Source organism: Mus caroli, chromosome 17 (genome assembly GCF_900094665.2).
Source record: "Mus caroli chromosome 17, CAROLI_EIJ_v1.1, whole genome shotgun sequence".
NCBI classification, from domain to species: Eukaryota; Metazoa; Chordata; class Mammalia; order Rodentia; family Muridae; genus Mus; species Mus caroli.
This window is the reverse complement of record NC_034586.1, coordinates 9,009,527-9,026,602: the sequence shown is the minus strand read 5'-3', so window position 1 is coordinate 9,026,602 and position 17,076 is coordinate 9,009,527. Positions and strand designations below refer to the sequence as shown.

The following is a 17,076-nucleotide window of genomic DNA, read 5'->3' as shown; positions in this document are numbered from 1 at the left end:
ACACGACTGAATAAACACGAGCTTACATAGGAGCAGCCGCTGGCACTACACCACAGAAGGGTCTGTGGCCGGCAGCTCTGGCTACAGAGATGAAAAGGTCCCTGTGCTTTATGTTCAACCAGGGGGGTTGGGGCATCCGAGGCACGGGCTACTTGTCACAGGTGCCGGGATCAATCACCGGTGGATCACTGTCACAGGCGTACTGACTCCTGGCAGCAGAGGGAGGGGCTCGGGGCCACACAGACTGCACCTGCACCATCCAAGGCACAGACTTCAAGTATGTCCCTCTGTTACAGTGACAGCTGTCACAACAGAAGGGCCAGCGATCCCTCAAAACAAAGAAGCTATTTAGGATGCAAAGTGAGGCCTTCTGAAGGGACAGAAGGGCCCTGTGCAGACATGTGGTGTGCCATCATGAGGCTTGGAACCTGAACACCCCAGCTGTCCTCTTGTGGAGCAATGACAGACTCTGCTAGGAAGATTAAAGTGACACACTTGGGTAACCAGGCCCGGCTTCCAGACACTGATGGCAGGCTACAGGAGAGTGAAGGGCTTGTCTCTATCCCTATCTCTCATTAAGCAGAGGAATGTCCGGGAAACTCACACTCAAGATACTGCTAGGATTTGGCTTTTGGGAAACTGTTGTAGAACTTCTGGATCTCAAGGAAGCCACACGAAGAATACCCACTGTGTGATCTGGCAACATCTGGCAAGCCTGTGGACACAGCTGGCCCAAGTCTGCTGTATGAGGAATTCTAAGAAGGAAGGAAGGACCACAGGGGAGGGTGGAGGTGAAGAATGGGGGGGGAGGGTGGAAAGGGAGAAGGAGGAGCAGGGTGGAATGAAGGATGGGGGAAGCATGAAGGAGATGATAGCCACACAGGATGGAAGGAAGGATGAAGGAGAGGATGTGGGAAGGAGGGAGGTGAAGGAGGGAGGAAGAAAAGATGCAGGAAGTATACTTTGCTAGGTTCTGCCCTGAGACTTAGAATGTGGCCTGAGTTCTGCAGTGCAGCCCTGGTGGGTCCTTAACCAACCTGTGCTTGGTCTTCATACAAAACACATGGCCTAGGCTTCAGAGTGAGTTCATGGAGAGCTTGGTGCAGCCTGGGCCCGGGCCAACTGTTAGCTTTCTGTTTAGCTTTATGTATCAAATGTAATGAAAATCCCAAGTCTCTCTTTATCAAGGCCAGAGCATCACATCTTCACTATAACTGGTTCACACAATTTAAGTCCTTCACACTTGGTTCCTGTATATACCAAGTGTTCAAATGACTTTAGACCCATAAAGGGTTGGAGATCACATCACAGCAAATGTATATTACTTGGGTACATTGAGTTTTTAGAGCTGATGGAGTAGAAGAGGGTACAGGAAAGCCTTGCCCTTCTGTTTGCCTACAGACAAGGTGTCAGTTTATAAAGGTGTCCCACTCCTACATCTACAGCTCGGTGACTCCATGGTCTTGTACCTATCTTCCTATTGAGTCACCCGCTGCCCACCTGCTTCTCCCTCATCCTTCCTTCCATCCTGTGTGGCTATCATCTCCTTCATCCTTACCTCATCTTTCACTCCACCCTGTACCTCCATCTTTCCTTCCACCTTTCCCCTAGCCTTCACATCCACCCTCCCCTGTGGTCCTTCCTTCCCTCTCAGAATTCCTCATAAATCAGACTTGGGCCAGCTGTGTCCACAGGCTGGTCCACCGTCCTTGCCACTGGGAATGTAGGTAGCCCCACCTAGGCCATGTCTTGTTCCTGTAGGCTATGGCACCCTGACCTGGGCCTTACCCCTTGGGAGTGCAGGTAGTCCATGGTCCTGGCGATGGTATAGAGCACATCACTGGCCTCACGCTCTGAGAAGCACCGCTGACGGAGGATACGGTCCAGCAGCTCCCCACCTCGCATGAGCTCCATCACCAGGTAGACGTACTTGCCATCATCATAGACCTGGAAGCCAACGGGAAGTGCACAAAACCTCAGCTGCCTGTATGGCGCCATGGCTGCCCTCCTCAGGGCCTTGGCTATGTGCAGGAGCAAGGGCTCCAAATGGGTTGTCAGAGAGAAGCTGGGGGCTGGTGCCCTAGGAATTGTTTGATGATTGCAAGCGGGCGAGTAGCCATTCCACCCACACAGAAGTGACTCTTCTTAGGAAGGTTTCAGCTTTGACATCTTGGGGAAGGAGCAGGCTGGGCCATAGGATGCACAGGGGTGGGATATGCCATATAGTGATACTGACAGTCTCTGAGTGGTAGGCATTCAGAGAAACATGACAGCAGCGACAGCACTCCCCAAGGACGTGGCTTCTCAACTATCATCGTGCATACAGTTTCGGAGGTCAAGTCAGAGTGTATATTTTGGCTCTGCAGGTCTGCAGGGGACAGGATATGGCCCTAAGGAAGACACAGATTTTGCCTGCACTAGCTTTAAACTTGGTTTAAAAATGGAAAACAAAATTTAAACTCTGGCTACTTTTGTCCCCTGTACATACAAAAATTGCATGTGTATCCCCCCGTATACACATGGAGATCACACATGTATTCCCCCTGTACATACAGAGATCATAGATGTATTCCAGTCACCATACACATGTGAGCCCGAGGGAGCCCAAGCTCTGAGAACAGTGTAAATGAGGCGGCAGGCCTAAATGTTTATTTTTATCTCAGTGATAATAATTTAATCAACGAATTTCCACAGCAAGCTACTAAAATAATTTATCTGACTTTGACCTGAGTAAAAGGTGTGAGGTTAATTCTACTGTGTTTGCTTTGGGCTTATGAACCCACTGTTCTATTGTGAAGGTGGGAAGATGATGCTGTCTCAGACCTGGGCTGCTCGCTTCTGACAGCGCAGAAGGGAGTTCTGAGTGCATGGATGAGCTGCTGTGGGTTCTGAATCTTACACATAAACCAAGAATGCAGTCAGAGCACCACACTTGTGCAGTGAGGTATCTGAGATCCCCAGGAGACAGAGCTAGCTCCATCAAAGCTTTTGAATACGAGGCACTCATTGCCTATCCCCTGGCATTGACCTCTATTCTGGGAGCTGCTGCCCAAGTGACACTGAGGTAGTACTGGGGGCTATACCCAGAGTAAGGACAAGTAGAGGAGTTTTCTTCTCTCCCCAAACCCACAGCTACACCCGAGGCTTCACGGAGTAGAGTGGCCTTGCATACTGGCTTGATGTGGCTGGCTCCTGCTCCAATCTCCTCGTCCTGGAAGGCCCAAAGAAGGCTATAAAAATCTCCACATCCAGGGCTTGGTGGAACCTGCTACCCTCACGCCACTCTGCATCTGTCAGCCAGGAGTGACTCAATGACAAGGAATAACACTCCTATTCTGATGCACACAGATGGGTCACTTCAGGCTTGTACATGGCAAGCTTGGGGAGAATGGGGGACTATCCAGAGGTATGCATATATCCAGTTACGTATGCATGCACCCAGGTTAGGATGGCCAGCCACCAAAGCATCTGAGACTCCCGGGTGGCAAGTGTCTAATACATACGATCCTGGGCACATCAAAGACGGGCAACATGAGAGACCTTGTACTATGCAAACAGTAGGATTTTATGTCAGTTGACGCAAAAGGCTGAGGAGGGGCTGCTACACAGCAGTACTTACATCTTTTAGGGTGATGATGTTGGGGTGCTGGCCATAGCGCAGGAGGATCTCAATCTCTTCCGAGGGATCCCTTTTGCTCTTATCGATGATCTGAGGGACACACAGCAGGTAGCGGTGAGAGGTTTGCTGCTGACCTTGATGGACCATTGCAGATAACAAACCTGAGGCTCCAGAGAGCCACTGCACAGCTGTCCCCAACCCCACAGTACTCAATCAAGATCAATTAAAGTTACTCAGAAGTGTAGATCTAGTCTCTCCTACATCAGCTAGCAAAAAGAGTCCAATTAAAAAGAGGAAACCAGATCTGTAATTCCAGCTACCAGGGAGCATGTAACAGGAAGACTGCAAGTTGTAGGTCTGTCTGGGCAACTTAATGAGACCCCCGCCTCCGAGTACAAAGTTGAAAAGGAGGAATGTAGTTAGGGATGTAACTTGGTGGCAGAGTGTGCATCTAGCATGTTCAGTGTCTAATGTGTACAATGTCTAGCATATAAAAGACAATCTCCAATAGTGCAAGAAAGAGGCCAGCCCTCAGACCGAACCTCAAGATAGCAAAAGGCCCAATGCAGCAGGGCAGGCACAGAGAGTTCACCCAGGCACTAGCAAGTAGCACAGCCTATTTCTGCCCCTGAACTCTGGGCAGTTAAGTTCCCCACTCCTTCAAAGTGAGCCTCCAATCACTGGATACCTCTGCTTTGTCCAAGAAGCTGCAGGCCAGCCACAAAATGAGGTAAAGTAGCAGGTTCTCCCAGACAGATGCTGGAGGCTGAACAGGGAGCATTTCCATGACCCAGGCCAACCAGATACCCCTTTCGTGTTGGGCTTCTCCTTCTGCCCAGTGTTTTGCACAGTACCTTGGAATAGCATTTAAAGCTGTCTAGTTCCAGGAAGATGGGTGCCTTCCCCTTATATGGTACTGTGAGCGGAAGCCATGAATGTCACATGCCTTTGAAACAGGAGTACTAACAGAGCTACTTGATGGCTCTGATACCTCCCAGGGTGGCCTGCTGCCTACGTTGGTGGGGAGAGAGGATCCATGTGTGTGGGACGGAAAGCACTTATGGTGAGAACAGCTCATAAACTCAGGAATAGCCCTCCACCCCCGGCAGAACTCTGTGCACCTGCGCACTAGCACCATCTAGTTTAAAAGCCTCCTCACTCTTGCTACTGTGGGTAACCCCTCCCTAACAGAGTCCCTTTGCAATACATTTATGGACATAAACAATTTAATAGCAGATGGTTATTTTCTTCTCTCAAAGGCGTTTCATGATAAAGCTGTCCACTCCTAACATCAATCCAGTCTCCTCACAAAGGATGCCAAATAACAAGAGGAAGGCTTTTGTCTACAGCCAGGGACACTCTTCAAGTTGGAAAAGCATTGCAGGTGCGTCCTACGCTGCCATTTGTGTTAGAGGCAGAGAAGGGATGTAGTCAGACACATGCATTTCCTTGGGAATGCATAAATAACCCTGAAAGGGAAGAGGAAAATCTTAATAACCGCTGCTTCCCGTGGAGGAGGAAATGGGCAGTGAGGTGATGGAGCCATGGCTGGGAGACCTTGAGGTTTCCTCCAGCATAGCTTTTCAATCTGGAACCATGAAGCCATTATCTATTAAAAATATTAAATGGGAGAACACTGTAACTATCATAAAAACACGCGGGACTACAAATGCTTGATCTGTTTCTTCACTGTGGTGTGTTTTATGCCTGTGTGTTCTTCTGATGTAAGTCACGAGAAAACTTCTGACAAGAGGTTATAAATACTTGCGAACAAAGCCACTACTAAAGACCTTAAGCTCTCACTGACATCGACTAGGACCTTAAGACCTGTTCAGGAGTAAGGACCTGTGTTCAACTCAGAGGCACACCGAGCACACCTGGTTAATCTCTTACAGCACGGCATCAGAGGCACACCGAGCACACCTGGTTAATCTCTTACAGCACGGCATCAACACAGGCTTGTGTGCTATAATATTAATATTACTCTGAATATCATTTAATTGTTTGGCAGAACTTGTAAGGCACCTCCATCAAATATGATCAGTGAGTGAGGTATTCTCTCAGGTGGCTGTTGCGTGGCTGAAGGGTGTGCAAGACCCTTCAGTGAGTTTCTGGAGGGGTGGTTTCTTGACTTCTAACCAAGTTCTTGCTTTGGCTCTCCTCTCCAGGCATAAGCTTGATAACAGAAACAACACACACAATGGCCGGAGGAAGGGGGCATCTTTCCTATCCACGTCTCTTCTTTTCACCAGGCAGCAGATGCACAGCAGGCCGCTGGCCAGGCAGCATCCTGCCCGGTGGGCTGCCGCCCCTGCTGCATGTGGATAAGCTCCCTGTGTGCTACTTCTCACCCTCCTCAGAGATGCCAAGCCAAGGTGTACCTATGCCCAGAGCAAGTGTGGCTTCCACAATGGCTGGCACAGGAAGATGGCTTTTCTTAGCAAGTGAAGCATGTTTGCTGGTGGCTGCTGCTGGCACACACGAGTCTTGGCCGCCATTCGTGTGTGTGTGTGTGTGTGTGTGTTTCCTCCACATCTCCATTTTCCTTCTCTGTGTCTGTCTGTGTTCTTCCTTGTGTTCCTCACATCCCATCACTGAAGCGCTGTCTTTCCTGGTGCTGAGACACTTGCCAGCTGGGTCTGAAGGCCCAAGTGTGAGCTGCAGGGCAAGCAGGATGCACCCTGCCCTTCTAACAAACGGAAGGATCATACTACGCTGGGACTGAGGTAAGTGGAGCATGTAATTACCTGAAAAAACTCTAACAGACATTTTCTCCTGTAAAATTAATTAGAGCAAATGACAAAGAGACAGAACTCCGGTGCTTTCTCAATAGGAAAAAATTAAAATTTCCATGCCAATCTGTCCTTCTAAAAATACGATCTCCAGGCCAAGCATCTGTTTAACTCCATTTCCTTTCTGGCTGACAAATTATATACACAGAATGAAACTGAGTGCAGCCGTGCAAACTGTGGTACACGGATGATGTGATGTGAATCCAAACTCTGGCTCCTACTGGGAGTGAGGCCTCTCCTGTCCTGGGTGTGGCGGCCACATCCTCTGTGGTAGTTAAAAATAGGATGACATACAAGCCAACACAGTCATCCAATTGCTGACAGGGAAGTCACAAACACCTTGGGAACACTGGTTGTTGAGATAGTCATCTGTCACTCTGCACACAAGCCTGAGACCTCAATGATGGGCACAGGTCCATGAGGTCCCAGCCCTCTTCCGGGGACTAGGAGCAGTCAGAGTTGTTGAGGAGGAGATCTGTGGGGCCCAAGATATGTTTTTCTGGCTCAAATAAATAGCCACACGTCTACTGAGCCATGGAACTGAACTCAGTGGCAACGTGCGGGACAGGGAAGCAGGAGGGAGACTTCTTAGAAAGAAGAGAAGGTTCCAAAGGGAGAAGGATGGAATGGGAGCAAAAATGTCTAAAGAAACTATTTTAAATGCTTTAAGAGGACAAGGTGACACACACTTTGGAATGACTTTAAGGCCCTTTAATTTTTACATTTTCATCCGTTTCTTCGGTTGTGTATGTGTATGCGTAGGCATGGCATAGAGCACGGGGCACCCGTGATGATCACATGACAGCTTGCTAGAATTGGGTCCTTCCACCATGTGGGTCCTGGGCTGGAACTCAGGTCATCAGGCTTGGCAGCAAGGGTTTTTATTTTTTATCTAATACAAACCACATGCATTTACTAACAGCACATGTGTGGCTGAGGGGCACAGCTGTTGCCTCCTAAGGAAAACATGTCCGTCACTGACCAGGTTCACATTTCCCCCAAAACTTCTCAGCCACAGGAGGGGGTTGTTAGTAAAGAGGTGTCAGTGCCTGAGCTGCATGTGTGCATGTAAGTATGCAAGGGGACAGGCCGTGCAATGTATTCCATGTGTGTTGAGGCTTCTGTCCTGTGACCAGGGAGAAAAGATGTGTCAGAGAAGCAATGACTGAAAGCAGCTGGCTTCCTGAAGGCAAAATCAAGGAGTCCACAGGCAGCGCGCGCCGTCGAGCAATTTTCTGAATGCCGAGCAGAGATGATCCAGATCCAACGCACAGCTCTGGAGTGCTTTCCTCTTAACTAACTAAGCGCTACAGTGCGTGAGCACAGGCCTCTCTGTCTTCTACAGCTCAGTCTACTCCCAACACACGTCTGGCTTTCTTGAGTCCACAGACCTACAGAAAGGCTTGACTAGACTCTGCTCACCAGAGTGGACATCCACTGTGGTTATGGACACAGGACATGATGGACTGTTGGCTCTTTCATCTTTAAAAGAAACTCAATAAAGGTTCAACCCTCACAGAAGTGGACTTACTGCTTCCTGCCCACACATGCCCTGTGCATGCTCCTAGGTGAAATGTGGATGCCTAGGTCTTGCCCAGAAACCATGGCTTTCCATGTTCCTTCCAGTGAGAGTTAATTTAAGCATTTTCCAGTAAATTATGGCCCACTATAGTCTTAGAGAGGACAAGGGGAGTCCCCACATGCCCACAACTTGCTTTGAAGCTGTGAAAGAGAAGCAGGAAAGCCTGGCTATTTCTTCACTGTTAACTAGAGACACAATACATAGCTTTTCTTCCTAGGGTGTACAGGTTGGAAAAAGCTATCACTGAGGGTCCACAGGGTCAAACCACAAAAGGATCTATGAGGACAGAGTCCTAACTCCCAACAAAGCTGGTGACAGATGGCTCTGCGTGAGAGCTGGATGCAGGAATACCAGAGAGAACATACAACTCTCCATGGGGCCTAGTCACAGGGCACAGAATTTCACTCAACAGTAGCAGGCTATTTCCAGAAGGGCACTGGGTCAGCTGAGCTGGAGACACAATAGATGTGTTTCTTAGCACTATTTGGCAGCCAGCCCTGCTTGCTTCTAGGAGTGCTGCTGGCCTCTAGATAAACTATCTAAAGAATTTCTGTGAGAAACAATTCACCCAGAGAAATACTAAGAAGCTCAATGCAAGCTTACAAAGCACTGGAAAGTCCCAGGGTGAGGCAGTACAGGTCTTAAGTAAGCCCCCCCAGCCATGCACGATAGACAGCCGGTGTCTATGTCACAGAGGCGGCACTCTGTGACACCGGCTGGTGATCCTGCTGTTTGTCCAAGCCCCCCTTTTTCACTACCATCACATCAAGGACTCCAGGAAGTTTCCATGTCCCACCTCCTCCCTCGGTCCTCCCCTTCATGGGCAGGCAGAATGGTGAGAGCGCATCAGCAGAGTTCTGAAGTTAACCCTTCTACGTTTAAACACTCCTATTTGAGAAATCAAAGGTCAGTTTGTCCAAAGGCCACCACAGGTTCCTGAGATGTTTGGCTGGTGGGTTTTGCTTTTGATTTTGCTCCTCCCCGCCCCGCCCCCTCGAGGCTGATGAATGCTCTCGCAGTCTGAGAAACCTGGGGCAGATAGCCCGTGAAGATGCACATTCTCTAGGGAATATGCTTTTGAGAAATGTTCGCTGTCAAGAAACAGCCGCAGATGCACGATACCTCATGCAGTCCATGTGCGGAGCACCCTTTTCAGAGCCTGGAAAATCACACACAATGGGTGGAAATGGCTCCTGTTGTGTGTCACCTTGCTGGCCAGCTCCACTTCTCCCTACTTACCCTGAAGAGCTGGGCCAGTGACACATGCCAAAAGTCTGTGTGTGTGTATGTGAGTGTCTATGTGTGTGTGTACATGTCGGTGCATACATGCCACACAGCACAGGTATGGAGGTCAGAGAACAACCTCAGGCCTCTCCTTTGACCTTGTCTGAAACAGTCTCTTCCCATTGTTCACTTCAGCACAGGCCAGGCTAGCTGGCCTAACCCATCCTGTGCATTCTCCTGTCTCTGCCTCCCATCTCCTCTAGGAGCACTGCCATACAGATGTGTGCTACACACCTGGTTTCATGTAGGCTGTGGAGATTAGAAGTCAGGCCCACATGTCCTGCAGCAAGGGTTCTAACCACTGAACCACCCCCTCAAGCCCTATATCTTCAGTGTTAAGACAGGCTAGCCTCACAGCTGTGTAGCGAGAACGCACGGTTGTGTGCATTTGTGTACGTCACACTCTGACTTCAGAAGATAGAGCTTTATAGAAAACCCTAGAAATTAGCACTTTGGATTCTTAGGTCCAATATTTAATCTAGCAACAGGTACAGAGCTGAAAATTACTGTGTAGAGCTCAGCATATTGGATTATAATATGTACTGTATTCTGGTTTGGTCTGGTGTGGGTGGTTGGAGGAAAGCCTAAGCCCTCTCCTTCAGTCTATGTTCCTATGTACTTCTTGGATCCATTTTCCACAGCTCTATCTTTTTCCTCTCCTTCTTCCCCCCTGCCCCCTGCATTTTTCCTTCCTTTGATAAATGCTATGCCTGCTTGCCCAATCCTATCTTCTTGGATCCTGGGTTCTGGGACTGTCATTCTTGGCATATGTTATACTTAGTTGCTAAAGATGAATGGTTCCATGTTCGACATAACTGAAATGTTTATGATTTGAAAAGACTTTTTTTCGGTCCTTTGAGATAGGATCTTGCTACATAGGCCAGACTCATCTGGGACACTCAGGGCTTTGGTTGCGACTGTGTGCCACCACACCCGGCTTAAAGAATAATTTTTAAATGGGTGATGCCATATCAAAACAAACTGATGTCGATCACGTCAGACCTTAGAAGCTGCGGATAGAGGGAGCCTGCTCAGCATCCACGTTCCTGCTGTGTCACAGGACATCAGCGCTCCTCAGCTTACCTTCACAGCATACTCAGCATCCGTGGCTTTGTGTACACACCGCTTGCACACTGAGTAGGAGCCCACCCCGATGTCCTCCTTGATCTCATAGCCGTCAGTGAAGTGGATGTTGTTCCCGTGTAGCTGCTGCAGGGAGGCCAAGACAGGGACGGTTACCAGCCTTTCACACAGGTACACGTGGCATCAGACACAGGTTCAGGGCACCCTGAGAACCGGCGAGCTTGGGGAAACTGAGAGTCCCTTGTCCAAGGCCACAGAGATACACGTACAGGTTGTTCTTAATATTCAGACACATAGATATCATGTGTGCACTTAGCATTCTTTTTTCCCCCTGAGATCTGTGGAAGTGAGACTCAGGGAGTGATGAGGCAGAAGCATTCCAGTGTGGCAGGGGCACTGTCTCCAGAGTAGCCCCATGAAGCACAACCTGGAATGCCTAAGTCGAAAGCCAGTCCTGGCTGCTGTGTGCAGTGCCCACTCATTCATCACTGAGGACAAAAGCCTCGTGAGCCATAATCACAAGGGAGACGAAGGCAGGGGAATCAAATGCCATCTACTCTCAGTGAAGGACACAGCAAGTGCTCAAGGGAGCTTGCTCCTAATCCTTCTGAGTTCTCTGAATTCTAGTGACAGCCATGGACTGACAGAAGTCTAAACACTGCCCTCACTGACCTCCCAGTGAATGACATGAGACACCCACAGCTCACACAGAGAAGATCCCCGAATCCGTCCTGAGGGGCCACTGGCACAGATGTCCACAGCAATCCTCTCAAGACCTTTTAATTCCTTCTTAGAAATAAGTGTGTTCAGACCACCAGGAACATCACCATAGTAACAGTTACAACTAGGGACAGGGGGGTGTCTACCATTAACTCACTGCTGACTCCCAACACTGAGCTGATAAAAGTCCACAGGGTCTCCAAGGCCAGGCATCAAGGCTATGGACTGAGCTCCTGGGCAATCAGACTTACCTGTACAATTGGGTGAATGGGGGCCTTGGGTACATCTTGCTGTGAGGGCTCCTGGACCAGGCTGGAGGCCACAAAGCTGAATCCTCTGAAGAGGTGGTGGGCGTTTGCACTTGGGGGGACACCAGGAGAATCTGCAGATAAGCAAGGCATGGTTAACACTTCATGAGATTCAAGTGAGGCAGGGCAAAACCATGGCGTGTGCGTGTGAACCCACATGGACCACCACATGTGCTGGAGAATGTACATTCGCAGAGAGAGGCAGAAACACGTGGACTATTCCAGGTACTGCTGAAAGTCTGACTCGGCAAACACATATAACACAGAAGTTCTCAGGTCACCGTGGATCACATGTTGTAAGGTTACTGACTTCAGAGGTTACTAGATTTTCCTCAACACAATCTACCAACCCCCAACTACAGAGCAAGATGAAAAGTCACCAGAAGTTCTCCTGTGCATTTCCCAGCAGGCACCACCTTTCTAGGTTAGGCGGGTGCTGTGTGCCTCAAGGCAATCAGAGAAAACTCAAGAGCTTCCCCAGGGCCACATTTACCTGTAACCCTACCTCTGCTCAAAGCCCAGCCCACAGCCAGCACAGCCTCTTCCACAGCCTCACAGCTCTATGCCGAGGCTACACCACTCTGATCCTCAGGGATGCATGGATGTGGGGAGCCGCCCTCACATTCGCCATTACAAGGTGGCACTTACACCCTGTGTTCTAAGTAGTAAACAAGCAAGCTGCGCATGTGCTGGGGTAGTTTTCCACTCCATGTGCTCTGCCTTCCCCATGACAACTCCGTCGTCGATGGGCTGCAGCCAATCAGGGAGCGATACGTCCGAGGCGGAGGACAATCCTCCATAAAAGGGACGGGGCTTCGCCATTTTCTCTCTCTTCTCCTCTGGCTCCTGAAGAAGTAAGCAATAAAGCTTTTGCCGCAGAAGATTCCGGTTGTCCTGAGCGTGTTCTTGCCGGTGGGGACAGAAGCTCGGGATACATGGGCAAAGTCACCGCTGCCCCAGAAGTTGAATGAGGAGTGATTATTTTCCTCCACTGTGATTTTTTACAAGTTCACAAAGCCTGCTCAAAAGTATGACTGTTAAAACATGGTTCTCCTCCAGGTTCACCACTAGGCAAACAGGAAGGTACAGGACTGCCTAGCAGGGAGAAATACCTGCATTATATACGACAGACAAGAATGGGCAAAGGAAGCCACCCCACAGCCAGCGTGGCCCAGTGTCTGGAGACACCCAGACCCTCAGATGAGGGGGCATGTGCTGTTTTAAATGCAATGGCAATGTCTGGTGAAGGGATCTGGAGAAGGGAGAGTTAGCAACCACATCTGGATTTGGCCAAAGGAGAAGAAGGCACTGGAACTGGCACGTCCTCTCGGAAGAGGCAGGATGGCCAATGGCCCCTGCATCTTCAAAGGCACACGGCCCTCTGAAGAGCCAGCTTACATAAAAGTGCAATGGGTATAGAGAAATGTTGCCTTTATCATTATTTGTGACAGCAAAAACAAAACAAAACAAAAAACAAGCAATACCACATCTCAAGACTCCTGGATAGAAAAGGAAGAGAGGCAAGACTCGCTGCTAACAAAGAGGGTCTGTCTCCCATGCAGACAGATACTAATGTGACTCTGAATGGGACCAGGTCTGACTGCTTAGAAATAAGCCCCAAATGTGCCAGACTGGGGATGCTCAGTAACACGGAGACCATGGCAGTGCTATTTTTAGAACATGAAGTTATGCACAGCGAGCCGCCCAGTGGCAGTCGGCACTTTAATGTAGACAGGCTGCTTCCCTCAACATGGGCCCTACAGACGGATGGGCTCTGGTTCTGTCAAGCTCTGCAGATCTGTCTTTCTTTTCGCAGCATGAAGAGTCCAACTTTGAGGTCTGTTTTCTTGCTTTCTCTTAGCACTAAGAGACTGGACCAGAGAAAAACAGTTTAACAATGCTTATGCCAATCTCAGGAATTGAGGTTTAAGGTTAAGAACTTGGGCGATTCTAGGAATTCCTTGAGCCTGGCAACGGTGAGGGTACAGACCACTGTACCCTCAGGGTCTGTTTATAGCACACACACACGCGTGTGTGTGTGTGTGTGTGTGTGTGTGTGTGTGCGCGTGCGCGCACACTTGTGCATGTGTGTAGGGAACAGGATACATGAACTTGACCTGATGCATTTTAGAAGTGAGAAAATACGGCTCAGGTCAGCGATGCTTTCCAGCTACTAAAGACGCCCTCTGCTTAGAGCCCAGAAATCAGCAGAAGCACAAGAACGGCCAGTCCACTGAAGTGCGAGGAGGTCATTATAAGGAGCTGAAGGAACTGATAGTTATTTTTTGAGGCTGGATGGAGCGCAAATGGCAAGTAGTATAGGCAGAATTTAGAGAGCTTTATACTCGGTTAAAAGGTGGCTGAACACCAGCATAGTACACGCACGCAGAAGATCAAAATTACAAGTTAAATTTTAAAAAGTAAACTTTCACAAGCAGAAACAACCTTTGGGAGCATTCTGCCCAATGGGATACATTTTCAAACCTTAGATCAGCAGGTCCCGCTGAGCAGCTGACATGCGACCCAGAAGCACAAGCTAGCTGGCTTTACTTTGATCGAGACTTCAGAAAGCCTGCCACGAGAAATACCCTCTGTGTGTCTAGTCTGTCTCAGGATCCCATCACTATGGCTCTTCAACTTGGAGGTTACTCAGCGCTCCTGCTGGGAAAAGCTTGCCTTGACCTCAACATCAAAGTGGCTGCTCTGCGCCTCTGGCACTTCCATTGCAGCCTCCCTAAATGCCAACTCTTGAAAAGATATCTGAACCTAGCATCTGAACAAATCACAATACTGAGGAATAATATAAGGCAGTTCTAGACACGGGGTTGAAGCACCCTGTCTGATGGGTTTTCCTTGGGCTAATATTGAGATAAAGCATCGTTTTCCATGTACAAAAGGCCTAAGAGGCTTATTTAAGGCCACACCAGCCAACCAGGCTGGGGTTTAAACTCCCCATCAAATACAGAGAGCACAGGCACTGGGTCATGGAGCTGCCGGCACCGGTGCCCTCGCTCTCACCAGTGTAACCACTAAGCATTTTTAACACGGAGCTTCCTTCACACGACGGATTCATGACTGCTGTTGTCCTTCCCAGTGGGGCTGCTGGCATCTCTGTGGTCTTGGCAGAGTCTTCTCTGGCTCACAGGCCATCTTCTCATCCTGAGAAAACTGTTTTGGCGTTTGTTCATCTGCAGCTCTGATGCAGGAGGATGCCTTCTGGGGTCTGACTTGCTGACAAGTCTCAGCAGCTGAACAGGCATCCTCCTCTGTGCCCCGGCCCATGCTGTCATGGACTGACCACACTGTGGCATTGACAATGTGTAGCATGACAATATTCAGGGACGCTTGTACCTCAGCCTTGCTGCTGACTATAGTTTTGGTCTTCCCTGGAGATGAGTGGGACCCAGAGGTCAGAAAGAGCCACCTGGGGCTGCCTGCCCTGAATCAATGCAATGTTCTTCGTGCCATATTGCTCAAAAAGGGACCTACCCCAGGCCCAAGAGGAGTCCCCAGAGCCCTGTCCATCATGACATAGGGAGGGCATGCCCATCTCTCTGACCAGTAGGGTGTGGATAAAGGCATTGCTCCAGAGCCTGTATCCAAGAGAATAGGGTGGGCTCTCTACCCCACTTCTCCTGACTTGAGACTCATGGTTGGTAATCTCTTGTTTTGTACTTAGGTTCCGACAACCATATGCCATTTCCTATTTAAAAGTAGCGAGGAAACACAAAGAATCCCTGCTCAGCCATCAGTAGCTCCCACAATGGCTGCCTGAACCTGCCCCTGAGTCTGCCAGGGCCTTAGGCACACCATCATTGGAGTGGCTCCCTCTGCCCTATCAGCTGTGTTTGCACACAGGGTTTTCGTGGGAGAAGTCAAGGTTAAAGGAGGTCAGGGTGCCGGCTTTTTTCCCACAGGACTCGTGCCCTTACAGGAAGAGGAAGAAACGCCAACATTCTACAGCTTCTCCCATCCATACAATAAAGGCATGAGAGGACACAGTGATGTGGCCAACTATAAGACAGAGAGGCCTTGCCAGGAACAGCCCTGCCCACAAAGTGACCTCAAACCCAGCCTCCTGCACCATGACACAACAAATATCTCTTGCTAAGCCACCCTCTGGTGTTACTCTGTCACGACAGTCAAAGACAATTATGGCATATGAGAAAATGGAGAACCAAAACGCTAATGTTTAAAGGGAGCTGACCAGATATGAGGGGTGAACCAGAACGCTAATGTTTAAAGGGAGCTGACCAGATATGAGGGGACTACACACAGAGACTCCAGAGATCTCACACACCATGAAGCTAAGTTTCTGTACTGGAATCTGTCAAACAGGACCCCAGCTTTTACAGAAATAATACACTTAGTTCATAAGCCCAGGGACCTAAAGATGGCCACCTTCTTCCATACCTTAGAAATGTGAACTACCTGTTTCCTTCCTGTGTCTTGCTTGTGTGCCCCTGGGAGGGCTGTCACTATCTTGAATCTCATAACAAGAGAGGAGGGGTCCACAGAACCCCGATTGTTTCTGAAGTGGGTGTCACACAGGAATCGTAAGAATCGATTCCACCCCCGATACCTTACTGCTAAGCAGAGAAATCAGGATCACTGAATGGGGCTGAAGGTTATTCACGAAGAGAGCATCTTTCACGAAGTCTACTGGAGTTAGGTGGGATCAGCCATGCTGGGAAGGACCAGCACACACCTGTGGGGGTCCTTGCAGTAAACTCGGGGTCAAAGTGGAAGGTGTCCTCAGGCCTGCCCACTGCTGGCTTGAAGGGTGGCTTGATCTCCTTGCGGTACAGCTTCTGCAGGGAGAACAAGACAGATGTTGAGGTCAAACTACCGAGAGCACAGGGACCAGAGGCCACAGCAGCTCTCATACTTCCAAGATACATGATGTGGTGCGATACAGATTCTGTTACTATATCCCACTGTGTCCTAAGAGACCGTGTATATAGTGTGGAAATCATATATTACATTACAAAAGGAAAGGTTTGAGATCTGCTGAACGTCCTTCAGCTTAGAGTAATGGTTTTCTAATTTTGGGGGGAGTAGGAGCTACAGGATTTTTATCTCCAAGAAAATATTACAGGTTAGCCGTGCACACTGAACAAAGTGGCTGTGGAACTCCACCTTGGAACACATTTCAACAATCCATGAATTGTAGAAACTGAGGCACAGAACACCCATTGCTCACATAGCCCTTCCCAGTGCCTGGGCCATTGGCAAGACACAGAAGTTCAGGATGGCTCCCTGTCAGACCTGCTGCTGGAACCTGCTTCCGAAACCCACAGTGAGTTTCCAATCCTCTTCGGAGACAATACTGGATGAGGAAATTCAAGGACAGAGCATACAAGTTTGGGATCTGGCAAGGTAGCTGTGATAGGCATTGTGGATGGTAAAGAAACAAGAGACTGAAGAGCAGAGACTAGCAAGAAGGAGGTGTGAAGGAAGAGGCAGGAAGCACCGGGAGAGCTGAGCCTGAGGGCCACCATGGGGACAGAGGGTGATGTCACAGGACTATGGGAACACAGGGTTCTTGGTATGTAGTCTAGGCTGGCCTGGAATTTGCCAAATAGCCTAGGATGGGCTTGAACTTTTGGTTTCCTACCTTAGCCTTTGATACCATGTCCTTGGTACTTATGGGGAAGGTTCTGGGGTCTAGCTTTGCAGTTGGGGAGT

General features: G+C 49.3%; 1 protein-coding gene across 3 annotated transcripts in view; it reads right to left on the bottom strand.

The window, feature by feature from the left end:
• The window catches only part of Rps6ka2 (ribosomal protein S6 kinase A2), a 285,292-nt gene that overhangs the window by 10,909 nt on the left and 257,307 nt on the right, over positions 1-17,076 (bottom strand). For all 3 annotated transcript variants that reach the window (XM_029471102.1, XM_029471104.1, XM_029471103.1), the window contains 5 exons: positions 16,097-16,199; positions 11,332-11,462; positions 10,361-10,486; positions 3,620-3,709; positions 1,789-1,947 (listed from right to left, as the gene is read on the bottom strand). In XM_029471102.1, the coding sequence (XP_029326962.1) occupies positions 1,789-1,947; positions 3,620-3,709; positions 10,361-10,486; positions 11,332-11,462; positions 16,097-16,199 (609 nt within the window). The remainder of the gene's footprint in view (positions 1-1,788; positions 1,948-3,619; positions 3,710-10,360; positions 10,487-11,331; positions 11,463-16,096; positions 16,200-17,076) is intronic.